General features: G+C 43.3%; 1 protein-coding gene across 4 annotated transcripts in view; it reads left to right on the forward strand.

Annotated features, from left to right (window-relative positions):
* Positions 1-13717, forward strand: part of SMAP1 (small ArfGAP 1) — a 428466-nt gene that overhangs the window by 224347 nt on the left and 190402 nt on the right. For 2 of the 4 annotated variants that reach the window (XM_050789720.1, XM_050789724.1), the window contains exon 1: positions 11924-12314. In XM_050789720.1, the coding sequence (XP_050645677.1) occupies positions 12197-12314 (118 nt within the window). In that variant the 5' untranslated portion in view covers positions 11924-12196. Of the gene's footprint in view, positions 1-11923; positions 12315-13717 lie in introns of those variants that run through there. The other 2 variants (XM_050789718.1, XM_050789722.1) reach the window with 2 other exon arrangements.

The following is a 13717-nucleotide window of genomic DNA, read 5'->3' on the forward strand; positions in this document are numbered from 1 at the left end:
GTTTTGACTACTGTGACTAAAGCTATTGTGAACATTCTTACGTAAGTCTTTTTATGAATATAATTTTTTCATTTCTTGGAGTGGAATTGCTAGGTCACAGGAGAAGTATATGTTTAACTTTAACTGACCAAGTGGTTATAGCATTTTATGCTCCCAACAGCAATGAGAATACTAGTTGCCTCACTACCTACTTACTATTTGATATTGTCAGTCATTTTATTTGAGTCATTCTAGTAGGTATAAAATGGCGTTTCATTATCGTTTTTAATTGTACAATTCCCTAATTACTAATGATGTCTCAGGAGCTTACTGGTTCTTCATGTATCTTTTTGAGCTATCTCTTTAAGTCTTTTGCCATTTTAATGGATTGTCTTTTCATTATTGACTTGCAGGTGCTCCTTATATATTCTCTAAATAAGTCCTTTGTATTTATCACACATTACAAATATTTTCTCCAAATCTGTAGCCTGCCTTTTTCTCAATGGTGTCTTTTGAAGAGCAGAAATTTTAAATTTTAATAAAGTCTGATTTCAAGTTTTTCTTTTATGGTCAGTGCATCTTGTGTTCTAAAAAAAATCTCTTCCTATCCTAAGGTGGCAACGAATACACAATATTTTTAAACAATTTAAAATAAACCTATGCCTATTTCCTTTCCCTCTTTCTCCTAAAATGATCTTACTTTTAGTTTGGAATTACTGAGATGATATACACTATTTTGGTAAGAAGGTCAAGAGTGAAAATGGTGGAAAATTTCATGTGTAAAATGTTTCATTCCAGCAAAGTTACCAAATCTTAAAGGCCTAGAAGAAAGGGAAAGAGTTCCTTTAAAGACTAGAAAAAGAAGGTAACTTTTTAAAGAGCATGCTGTCTTAGTCCATTGGAGCGTCTATAACAAACTACCTTAGACTCGGTGGCCTATAAAGAGCAAAAATTTACTGCTCACAGTTCTAGAGGCTGGGAAGACCAAGATCAAAGCACCCACAGACTTGGCATCTAGTGAGGACCCATTCCCTGGTTCATAGATGAGGCCTTCTTGTTGCATCCTCAGCTGGTGGAAGGGGCCAACAAGCTCCCTTGGGCCTCTTTTATTTTTATATTTATTATTATTATTTTTTTAGACAGAGTCTCACTCTCATTGCCTAGGCTGGAGTGCAATGGTGTGATCTCAGCTCACTGCAACCTCCACTTCCTTGGTTCAAGTGATTCTCCTGCCTCAGCCTCCCAAGTAGCTGGGATTACAGGTGCTCGCCACCATGCCCAGCTAATGTTTGTATTTTTAGTAGAGACAGGGTTTCACCATTTTGGCCAGGCTGGTCTTGAACTCCTGACCTCAGGTGATCCACCCACCTGAGCCTCCCAAAGTGCTGGGATTATAGGAGTGAGTCACTTCGCCCAGCGTTGGGCCTCTTTTAGAAGGGCACTAATACCATTAATTAGGACTCTGTCCAGATGACTTAATCACCTTCAAAGGCCCCACATCTTAATACTATCAGATTGGGGGTTATGTTCCAACATGAAAATTTGGGAGGACACAAGCATTCAGACCATAGCACATTTCCCTCTACTTTCATCAAATGGTGCATGGCGCACTATCAATAATGTTGGTGCTCTATATAAATCTGTTCTATGACTTTTAAAATTTAACAAGCAAAAGAGGAATGCATTGGATGACTTATGGGTGGTAGTCAAAGAATCTGAAGGAAAGCTAAAAAGTTAGTCTTCAGAAAAAACAGGAGCTAGAGTAGCTGTGAAGATCAAGAGAGCAGGATGAAATAAACGAACTGACGGCTACAGGGATGAATGATCTCCAGCTGTTTCTGTCTTTGGGTTAATCCCCTCAAGCTCAACTTGCAAGAGGAAAGTATCTGAATGGCCTAATTTAATCACTGTATGGCCTAATTTGGTTACATGCCTAGTACAGAGACCTTGGTTGACAGTCATTCCTTCAAAACTGCATTCAATAGAGAAGGGGGATTGTTCCCCAAAGTAAAATTGGGGCAGTGCTGCTAGAAGAATGGAGGAGGGACTCTGGGCAGACAAAAACAATCGATGCTTATTATACCCTTAAAAAGGCAGAACATATATCTTTCAACTTGTGTTCATGTCTTTTGTCTTAAGTAGGATGAAATTGCTTATTCACTTATCTTTGCATCTTCCCTCAAATAACCAGGCTTAAGTTAAATTACTGCCAAGGTCAGATTTGTGAAAGCTGAATCTACCTGATTAAATTTCATCCCAGATCAGTTTTGTTGTTACTGTTTTAGATCTTGAAGTTGACAGTGTTATTTCTGATTACTTCAAATTTATCTTTCAAAATTGAGATGCAGAAACTCTGTGAAATCTAAACTTCAGTGAGAAAAAGCCAAAAACATGAAATAAAATATAACTTGACCAGGATTGGAAGTGAACTGGGAGTGACATAAACAGGATTTTTGTGCATTAGGGTTCCTTTTTAAAAAAAAGTCACTTAAGTCTCAGTGGCTTACATCTGTAATCCCAGCACTTTAGGAAGTCAAGGTGGGAGGATCCCTTGAAACCAAGAGTTTGAGACAAGTCTGGGCAACATAGTGAGACCCCATCTCCACAAAAAATTTTCTTTTAATTAGCTGAGTGTGGTGGTATGTGCCTATAGCCTAGCTACTCAGGAGGCTGAGGCAGGAGGATTCCTTGAGTCCAGGAGTTAGAGGCTGCAGTGAGTTGTGATGGTACCCCTGCACTCCATCCTGAGTGACAGAGCAAGACCCTATTTCTAATTAAAAAAAAAAAAATGCTTAAAAAGTTATGTTTCTTCAATCTGCTTATCGAAATTAAATGTTTTCACATGTGAGCACCTATATTGAACTTCATTTGCTCATTCATTCAGCAAATGTTTATTAAGGGCTTGCCATGTGCATTAGTGGTATAGGCTCTGGAGATCTCTAAGGTGACAATGAGGGAAGCTGATCCTCACTATAAAATATGGACAATAAACTAGGAGTGAGGGATCAGGCTATGACTGTTTTATTTACTAAGTTTTATCCCTAGTACCTATCACAGTGCTTGAAACATAGAAATAACTAAAAGATATATTGTTGTTGTTGTTGGGTTTTGAGACAGAGTCTCGCTCTGTTGCCCAGGCTGGAGTGCAGTGGTGCAATCTCGGCTCACTGCAAGCTCTGCCTCCCGGGTTCACAGCATTCTCCTGCTTCAGCCTCCCAAGTAGGTGGGACTACAGGTGCCCGCCACCATGCCTGGCTAATTTATTTTTTATTTTTTTCATAGAGATGGGGTTTCACCGTGTTAGCCAGGATGGTCTCAATCTCCTGACCTTGTGATCCACCCACTTCAGCCTCCCAAAGTGCTGGGATTACAGGCGTGAGCCACCGTGCCTGGCCAAAAATATATTGTTGAATGGATGACTAGATGAATCGGGAGAGCCATCAACCTTCCTGTCAAAAGACTGGTGGGGGCCAGCTGTGATGGCTCATGCCTATCTTCCCAGCACTTTGGGAGGCCAAGGCGGGTGAATCACCTGAGGTCAGGAGTTTGAGAACAGCATGGCCAACTTGGTGAAACCCCATCTCTACTAAAAAATATAGAAACTATCCGGGTATGGTGGTGCGCACCTGTAATCCCAGCTACTGGAAGGCTGAGGCAGGACAATTGCTTGAACCCGGGAAGTAGAGATTGCAGTGAGCCAAGATTATGTCACTGCACTCCATCCTGGGCGACAAGGGTGAAACTATGTTTCAAAAAACAAACAAACAAACGACTGGTGGGGTCCCAGCACTTTGGGAGGCCGAGGCAGGCGGATCACGAGGTCAGGAGATTGAGACCATCCTGGCTGACATAGTGAAACCCCATCTCTACTAAAAATACAAAAAAAAAAAAAAATTAGCCAGTGTGGTGGTGAGCACCTGTAGTCCCAGCTACTCAGGAGGCTGAGGCAGGAGAATGGCGTGAACCCGGGAGGCGGAGGTTGCAGTGAGCCGAGATTGCGCCACTGCACTCCAGCCTGGGTGACAGAGCAAGACTCCATCTCAAAAAAAAAAAAAAAAAAACAAGAAGGGCAGGTTCAGGAAAATTTTCTGAGTTGTTTAATTCTGCTTCAACAAAATGCTTCAAAGAATGGTTAGAGTTCCCATAGCCAAACTTGAGGCCTAGATACCCCTCTAATGGTCCCATCAGGCATCTGCCTTCAAATACATGTGTAAGTTGGTTTTCCTGTCTCCCCCGCAGGACTGCAGGGGTTGAATATGTTCTTCTAACTCCTTGTATCAGGATTTTTTTTTTTTTTTTTTTTGTGACTGGGGATACTGGTTGCCCATATGACCACTCAAAAAATTTCAATGTCTCTGTACTAGAGGGTAAAAAGTTGAGAAATTGGGATTTTGGAAAGTATATTTTCCTGGTAATGGGAGATTGTGTATTCTTATATAATAGGTACTTGCTTAATAATGTACATTTGGAAATAACTTGCTTCTGAAGGAAGATGGGGAAGAATTGTGTGGAAGTTGCAAATTTTCAACAGAGACCTCACTCTCCCCATACTGAGGAGAGTTCCTTGGTATCTGACCATAAATTAAAAGAGTGCACCAGTTGGGCTGAATTTTTAGGAAGCACAAACACACTAAGGTTACCTGATATATATTTTTTTAAGACGGAGTCTCGCTCTGTTGCCAGGCTGGAGTGCAGTAGTGCGATCTTGGCTCGCTGCAATCTCCACCTCCTGGGGTCAAGTGATTCTCCTGCCTCAGTCTCCTGAGTAGCTGGGATTACTGGCACCCGCCACCATGCCCAGCTAATTTTTGTATTTTTAGTAGAGATGGGGTTTCACCGTGTTGGCCAGGATGGTCTTGATCTCTTGACCTCATGATCCACCCGCCTTGGCCTTCTAAAGTGCTGGCATTACAGGCGAGAGCTACTGCACCCGGCCGCCTGATGTAACTTTTAAAGGCAAAACAAACAAAAATCTAGGGTCTTTCCTGGGTTTCCTCTTTTTGTGAGTGTGTATATGTTTATCTAGTTCCATAATAACTGTTCCTCTTTCCTCAATACATGTGTGTTCCTCTTGACTCAATACACTTTTGTTCTCTCTTTAACTCTTGTTATCTTGATATTGATTGGTCTAACTTGTTCTACTCTGTTTTCCATCCCAAAGGATAGCATAGCTTATAAAAAACCAGGGCCTCAGTGCCAACAAGACATAATCTTGAAAGCCAGTTTTGCTACTTAATATCTAGGCTTTCAACCAAGATACTTGGTTGATAACCAAGATATCAATAACTTTAAACCAAGTACTTAACATCTCTGGGCCACAGTTTCTGTGCTGTTCAGTGATATTTTGGTTTCTCCTTCTAGGTAAATGGAAGGATTGTACTTCAGGTTCACTTGATATTAGGAGGGTTCATGCGTTTGCTTTGGCCAATGGCTTAAAAGTGGAAGTGGATATGTATTATTCCTGGGGAGAGGCCTTTAAGAGTCACCTTCTTGCCTTTACCCTGAAAAGTGATAGAGACTTTGTCAGCCTGGTACCAGAGTGACGACAACATAGGGTAGAATCCCTACCAGCCCAATGCTCAAGTAGCATGACCAAGAAGAAAATTCTATTGTCTGAAGCCATTATGATTTTGAAATTATTTGTTATCTCAAAATGAAATACCGCATCCTGGCTGATGTTTCCTGATGTGAAAAATAGTATAATAAAATTGATTTCATTATTCCACAGTGGGAGATTGAAAAACACTGGTTCTTATTACTATTACCCTCATCCTCCCAGCTGTCTATACCTACTGCTCTTATCAGATATTCTACCTACACCCACGTATTTGGCTCATTCTTGTCCATTTCACCTGACCTAAATTTTTTCCTTCTTTTTCCTACTCCATCACTTTCCCTCTTTACTTATATCTTCTGTTAAATCCTGGTTCCATTGTAGTCAGACTCCCTAAACCTGTTTCTCATCTTTTCCTCTGAGCAGAAGCAAATAATTAGAGTCAAAGTGACCTAACCTCTCTAAGAATCTGCAAAAACAGACCTTCAACTTTATTCCCCATCCAGCAAGCATCCATAGATACCTCGACATCCAGGACTTCATCAGGACAAGTTACTACACCCCTCTGAGAGGTGTCACTAGGCACTTCTCTTCATTTAGCTGTCAGCATCCTTTCCCTAACCACACCACATCACCTCTGGCCTCAAAGAAACCTATAATCACTGGTTGCTCCTACTTCACTTCTCATACTTTGGACACTTTCCTTACTTTACACTCAATAGTTTACTCTAGTACTGCTTCCTATCCTTGTACCTTTTTTCTTTTTCCCTTCTAACCATCCCCATCCCTCCCTCAATATTTCATGGAACCCTCCAGACAATCACAGGCTCTGGAAGCCCCATCAGATGATTTATCTTCTCTTGTTGTTGGGCTATGAAAGAAAACAATGAACTGTGCAGACCCATGACCACATGCTGTATGTACTGTCTAAAAGGGAAATAATTGACTTTTCTGGAATAGTTAGCATTGGTTGGTGTTCACCCTTACTTCTTGGAAATCTTTCCTTCCCTGGCTTCTGGTTCTCTGCTCTTTTCAATGGTTCACCTTTCTCTCTCCACTCCTCATTTAATAGGCAATCCCCAGAATTTTGTCTTTGGGTCTCTTCTCTCCTTTGTCTACATGCTTTCTCTGGGGGAATGTCATCCATTTTTATAGCTTCTATGATCCTTTAAATTCAAATAATTCCCAAATAACTTTTACCAGCAGTAACGTCTCTCCAGAGTTCTATAAGTCAATATACAATGTCTCATTAGACACATGAAGCTGGATGTCCTAGGCACATCTTAAACTTAACATGTCCCCAAGCAAATGCTGCTTCTCCCCTGACCCCAAATCTGGACTATCTCTTTTATTCTTTCTTGCTTTTTCAGTGTCCTCTTTTTACTGTTTTGCAGAAGAATGCCCAATATACAACATGATTGCAAATATTTGGCCATGCAAAAGAGGAGATAGTGCTCAAATACAATGGGAGACACGATTTTTCAAAAAATAAATATTTACCGTGCATAGTGGCTCACATCTGTAATCCCAGCACTTTGGGAGGCTGAGGCGGGTGGATTGCATGAGGTCAGGAGTTCGAGACCTGCCTGGTCAACATAATGAAACCCCGTCTCTACTAAAAATACAAAAAATTAGCTGGGCATGTTGGCAGGTGCCTGTAATTCCAGCTACTAGGAAGGCTAAGGCAGAAGAATTGCTTGAACCTGGGAGGCAGAGGTGGTAGTAAGCCAAGATCATGCCATTGTACTCCAGCGTGGGCAACAAGAGTGAAACTCTGTCTCAAAGATAAATAAATAAATAAATACATACATACATACATACATACATACATACATACAAAATAAATATTTAAACACAATTTGGATTCTACAAGTGCCTGGACTGCAAGTCTGTTTGAAGGAGCTGCCTTGTTTGTGGACCCATGGTGATGTCATAATTACTGCCGGTAATAGATGCATGGATTCAGGGTGCCAATGGTTGAATATGATCATGGTGAACCCCTTTTCTAAAGCCTTCTCTACCCCTCTACAGATGTACTATGGCCAGGACAAAGACAATGAAATTTCTCAAAGGTCAGTGGTCCATAACAGTTAAGTACGCTACATGATTCTCTTGGTTTCCATTTCTAGTGAGGAAACACACTTACTCTTCTTTAATTCCACATACAGGACTGGCCTAAAAGCTCCTCCCAGATCTCTGACAACATTAGACCATGCACTCTTGAAGAAGGCTTTCCCCTTTCCTCTTTAAAAATCTTCCTTCAGCAATTGAGGGTTCCCATGTGCAGTATGTTGGCTCCTTTGTGTCTGTACAGGACCCAAGGTGTAGAAGGCCATGTTGGCCGCACCACCACAGTCTGGGCAATCATCTGGCTTACCATGATGTGGTAGTCTTGGAGTCAGGGAGCATGCCTCAGGCCTTCAGGCAGCCCAGAAAAGGATGATGCCCTGCACAGAGATGCTAAAGCCCTGGTACAGTCCCCAGATCTCATCAGACTTGCTTATCTTCACCAGACAGTCTCCCAGGTATTTGAACTTGAATCCCAGCTCTGTGTACGATTTCCCAACATTGACCACCAGATGGATTCTGGCAAAATTCACCGAGTACACAAAACAGAGACAGGTGGCTCTGGCCGCCTTGTTGGAGGCCGGATTGTGGGCAAAACAGCTCTAGAACTGCATGTGTTCATCCATACTCCCAGGAATAGCTGTGTCTGCTTATCCTTGAATGCGACGTTGAGGGCTTGCTTAAGGAAGTAGTCCACAATTCCTGTGCACTGCTGTCAACTGTCATCTGCTTCCTGGCGCCTTGCATCTGCTACAGCAGCTTCACCTGCTCAATCAGGGCCACAATTATCTTGGTGATGGCAGCAGCAATGCCACCAGCCAGACGGTCCTTGGCAAAAGAGATGGCCTGTTGTGTCATGGTTGCAGAGCAGGAAGCTGAGCACATGGAGAACTGGGAGGATTAGTGCTGCTGGCTCAGCCCTGTCACTGCTGGACTGAGAGGCCTACTCCTTCTGTTCTTGATCTGCGTTAATGGCATCACCATTTACCTGTCTCCCAACTTAGAAAGCCTGATGTTATTCTCACCTTCCTTCTCTTACCCTCCACATACAGTCAGCTGCCAAATCTTGCTGCTTCTAATTTTAAAACATCATTTGATTCTGTCTCTCCCAAACCCTATGCAACTTGCTTAAAATAGGCCTTCATCATATCTTCTTTGGACTATTATTGAGACAGTCTTGTAATCTGTTCCCTTGATAAGTTTTTCCCCACCATGTTCTCCATACTACCGCTGTATGGAGAGTTACTGAGAAGAAAGCTTATGAAGTCATTTTTTCATGTAAAAGCTTCTATTGGTTCTATAAACCCATAAGGTTCAAACTCTGTTGCTTTGCTACAAAGCTCTTAACCCTCTGGTGTCAATCTACCTCTCCATCTTGTTTCCTTTCCTACCTTCACATTCTCCAAACACATTCTAGGTTTCTTGGGCCTCACATCCTCACTACTTCATATAACCCTGAACTTTCAGAAGTCCATACGTGTTTTTTAAAGCAACTCCTTTCTCTCCGCTCCACCCCCATTCACTTGAAAAATTCCCCCATCTGTTAAAAGCCAAGTTTAAGCATCACCTCCTCCGTGAAACTTTCCCAGATTTTCCCAGGCTACTGCATGTTCTGTTCCTTTTGCTCCTAGAACACTTTATATTTGCTATAGACTTTTCAATGTAGTCCTTTTCTATTTACATATTTTTATCTCATAGTAGACTGTAAGCTTCTGATAATTAGTGTACTAGATAGAAGTGGTTTAATAAATATTGGTGAATAAATGCAATGTTGTTTTCTTCCCAAGATGTTTTGGGGAACATGTCTCTTTCTTCCTACTATAGCCTTAAAATACAATCAACTCAAATTTAGATTTTAATAGCCTCTAAGCTGACCATCGAGAACAACACTATTCAATAATGTATCCACTAGTCACATGCGGCTGCTGAACATTTGAAATTCAGCTACTCCAGGCTGGGCGCAGTGGCTCGTGCCTGTAATCCCAGCACTTTGGGAGGCCAAGGTGGGAGGATAACTTGAGGCTAGGAGTTCAAGACCATGCTGGCCCACATAGTGAGACCCCATGGACCAGCAGGGTCTCCAACTCTTAGCTTCAATTTTTTGATAATTTCTTTATTAAGAAATAAATTCAGCTACTCAAAAATGAAACGAGCTGTGTTATACAGCATTTTGAAGACAATATGAAAACAGGAATGGAAAATATGCCTTTTTTAATATTACATCTTAAAAATATTTTGGATACATCGAGTTAAATAAAATGTATTCATAAAATGTATTTTATGTTTCTTTTTCTGTTTTAAAATGTGGCTACTGTATTATTTAAAGTTATATGTGTGGCATGCAAGTGTTTCTATTGGACATCACTGTGACCCTTCAATCCATCCTGAAGGTCGTTTATTGGAGGTAAACCTGTATTCTGTTTTCTGAGTCCTTACAGTGCTGCACAGAATTTTTGTAGGGAGGACAGGTACTCAAAAAATGGTGTTTGTTTACTGGTTATGGCAGGACTAACTTTCCCGAAAGATCCTTTTTATTATGCTATTATCCTACTTGAAGAATCTACAGGGTTTTTTTTTTTTTTTTTTCCAGGGGCAGGGGTGCAGGGGGGACGGAGTTTCACTCTTGTTGCCCAGGCTGGAGTGCAATGACGTGATCTTGGCTCACTGCAACCTCTGCCTCCAGGGTTCAAGCGATTCTCCTCCCTCAATCTCCTGAGTAGCTGGGATTAAACAGGCATTTGCCACTACACCTGGCTAATTTTGTATTATCAGTAGAGATGGGGTTTCTCCATGTTGGTCAGGCTGGTCTCGAACTCCCCACCTCAGGTGATCCACCCACCTTGGCTTCCCAAAGTGCTGGGATTACAGGTGTGAGCCACTGTGCCTGGCCAAAATCTACAGGTTTTCTACTGTGAATTGCATCAAGGCCAGATTACTTTGTCTGGCTTCCCAAGTCTTCCATAACCCAATCATAGTTTACTTATGCAGCCTTATCTTTCACTCCGTCCTAAGTAGTACCTTTTGTTCCAGTCTGTTTTCCAAGGTACTTGAGGTCTTTACGCTTTTGTGCATGTTGCTCTTTCTTAATGTCTCCCTCCCCAGTCTCCATCTAAATCAAGCATATCTTCAGGACAAGGCTCATAAATTCTCCCTCCCACATAAGGTTTTTTTCTGTTCTTTTGAACTCACCAATATCTCTCTAGTTGCTATGTGTCAGAGCTATGCAGTTTAAGCTCTAATTTGTTTAATTACTGAACATCTTTATTGCCATATCCATTCAATTTAATTCCACAAACATTTTTTTGAGCCCCTGTGCCAAGAACAGGGCTAGGTAGCAATGAGGGTCACTTTTAGGCAGGGCCAGCGGCTAGAAATTAGCCTTACTAAAAAGCGTAAGACCGACTCTTGCTGATTGCCTTTCTTAGCATCTGCCTCACCGCAAGCAAGGACTGTGTATTGGGCTTATATAAGTCCCATATTAGAACTTCCTCATAATATACAACATGCCAAATCATTGAAACTGCCTCACCCAGAGTTGAAACCTCATGAGCCTGGATTAGGGTCTGGGTTCCAATGAAAAGTGTTTCATTTCTTTAGTTCTCTTTCTCTTGCATTAATGATCACTATTTACACAGCTTCTTGTTAAAGTATCACCGTCGAGTATTTGGGTTCCTGGTCACACTTTCTCCCTTATGGAAGGGCTTACAGCCAGGTGTTTCAGACTCTGGAATCAGACTACTTTGGATTTGAATCTCAACTCCCCCACTAGTAGTTCTGTAATCTGGGCAGGTTACTTAATTCCTCTATGCCTCACTTTCCTCCTCTGTGTAATGAGGACAACAATATCATAAGGTTGGGGAAAGGGTTAAATGAGCTAATAGTTCGTAACAGAGTAATCACTCAATGAAATGTTATCCCTTAATACATGTCACTACTAGATTATTTCTCGTCCTTAAAATGTAAGAGACCGTTTTTCCTCTTTTATTCCATCCGTGTCTCCAGCTTCTAAACTGCGGGCGAATAAACCTCGAATGAGTAAATGACCCCACCCAGTCGCTAGTATTTCTGCATTTCCAATGTTGTGCCAGCAAGAGCAAAGGCAAATGGGCAAGTCAAAGTAGCCTCCTTGTAAAAGGTCTTCCATTACCGAGTTTTACTCGAGGCCCTCGCGGACCATCACATCTCAAAAGGCAGGAAAACCTGCATGAGGCAGTGCCAGCTACTTTTCAGGAATCACCTTGGGCCTTTTTGCAGAAAGATCCGGCAGGCCGGGCCGCGTACGTTCGGCGCATGCGCAGCGCGCCCGGCGCCCGGGTCCCTTCCTCCGCGCCACCCGGAAGCCTCGGCGCGTCCCACTCCCCCTCCTCCTCCCCTCGCCGGCTCGGGTGGTGTTTGCCGGCCGGCCCGGCAAGGAGGCGGGACACGTCGGCGCTACCACCGCCGCCCCTCCTCCTGTTTCAGCTGCCGCTGCCGCCGCCGCTTCCTGGGCTAAGCCAGCCCGCGGTCCCGGCGGCGCCAGGTGCGTTCACTCTGCCCGGCTCCAGCCAGCGTCCGCCGCCGCCGTAGCTGCCCTGGGCTCCCCGCCCCACTGCCGAGATGGCGACGCGCTCCTGCCGGGAAAAGGCTCAGAAGCTGAACGAGCAGCACCAGCTCATCCTATCCAAGCTTCTGAGGGAGGAGGACAACAAGTACTGCGCCGACTGCGAGGCCAAAGGTAGCTCGGACGTCGTCGCTGCCCCGGTCGGGGCCTCCTGCGACCGGTGACCTTCCCGCCGCTGCGGCGTTCAGGGCCCTAGCGGATGCCTCGGCTTGCCGGGAGGCCCCTGCCCTGACTGGAGGGCCGGTGGCTGAGCGGGCGGGCGCGGGGCTCCTGTCGACCCTCAAGTCCGCCAGAGGCGGCGGCGGCGAGGTCAGGCTCGCAGGCCCTGTCAGTGGCCCCAGCCTCCCCTCCTCCCCGACCCCGGGTTGAGCAGGTGCCGGAGTAGCGATGCTCGGACCCTCCACAGGGCTGAGGGTAGGAGCGGGGCTGGGAGCGCGGAACCGGACGCGGGTCTGGGCAGAGCTTAGGGTTAGAGAGTTGCCCTCCTAGCTCTGCTCATAGCTATCTCTGTGGGTGGGGCCGCCCTTAGGTCTCGATCCCCTCTTCTACCCTCCGGTGTGACCACGTCCTCCCTCTCCGGTCCGGATTCTTGGTCTCCCAGACAGAGCCCTACCTGCCTGCCCCACCTGACAGCTTTTGTACAAGGCTCTTGTCTCTGCCTCTTGAAAAAGAGTATGGTGGTCTTTTTCGGTGGATTTGAGTTTTACGGAATAAATTAATTGGAGAAAGGTCTTTATTAGTAGTAGTATTGTTTTTTAGTCTGGTTATTAGCCAGAATGAAGAGGAATTTCATTACATGAATCTCTTGGAGGACAGTGGGTTTATATTTCTGAAGATTTTAGTAATTAGGTTTTCTCTGACCAGCTAGTTTGGGAGAATGTGTGGACACTGATTTGTGTACCTCATAAATGTTGAAGGTTCATTTTAAAGATCTAGAGACAGAAAAGACCTAATTTTAGTTTGTTCAGTTGGAGGGCTTCTGCCTCAGCCTTTGAAATAGATATACTATTTTTAGCTGCTATATTTTGTGTTTGGAGATCTGATTTATGTTTAATGTCTTGCAAGTAATCTCATCGGAAACATTTCTAATTTTTTTTTTAAAAGAAATGTCTTGTGTAGTTAATAAAAGATTGCGTCTATTTTTAATTGGTTTATTTCGTTATTGGGCGAGAAATAGGGTAGTTCTCCAAAGCAGGAGACAGTCTCTTTGGGGAATGTCCTTTAAGATTTCTGTGTTATTTGACTTAGACTCTTCCTGAAGCTTTACTGTTCTTTCTCAATACTATATAAATGAGTCACATTTCAGTAGACTGGTAATATTTGACTAGACTGAGCCACACAGCATCAGCAGGTTTCTTCACTGTCATAACAGGTACTGAATTACTGGAAGAATCAAGTGGGAATACTGTAACTAGATTATTTTTATGAAGCACTTTTCAATATAGTAACTTGATTGAGTCAAAATTATATTTATCCTGTGTAACCTTTTCAGGTGATGAGTTTTTACATAGTGCATG

Source organism: Macaca thibetana, chromosome 4 (assembly GCF_024542745.1).
Source record: "Macaca thibetana thibetana isolate TM-01 chromosome 4, ASM2454274v1, whole genome shotgun sequence".
NCBI lineage: Eukaryota > Metazoa > Chordata > Mammalia > Primates > Cercopithecidae > Macaca > Macaca thibetana.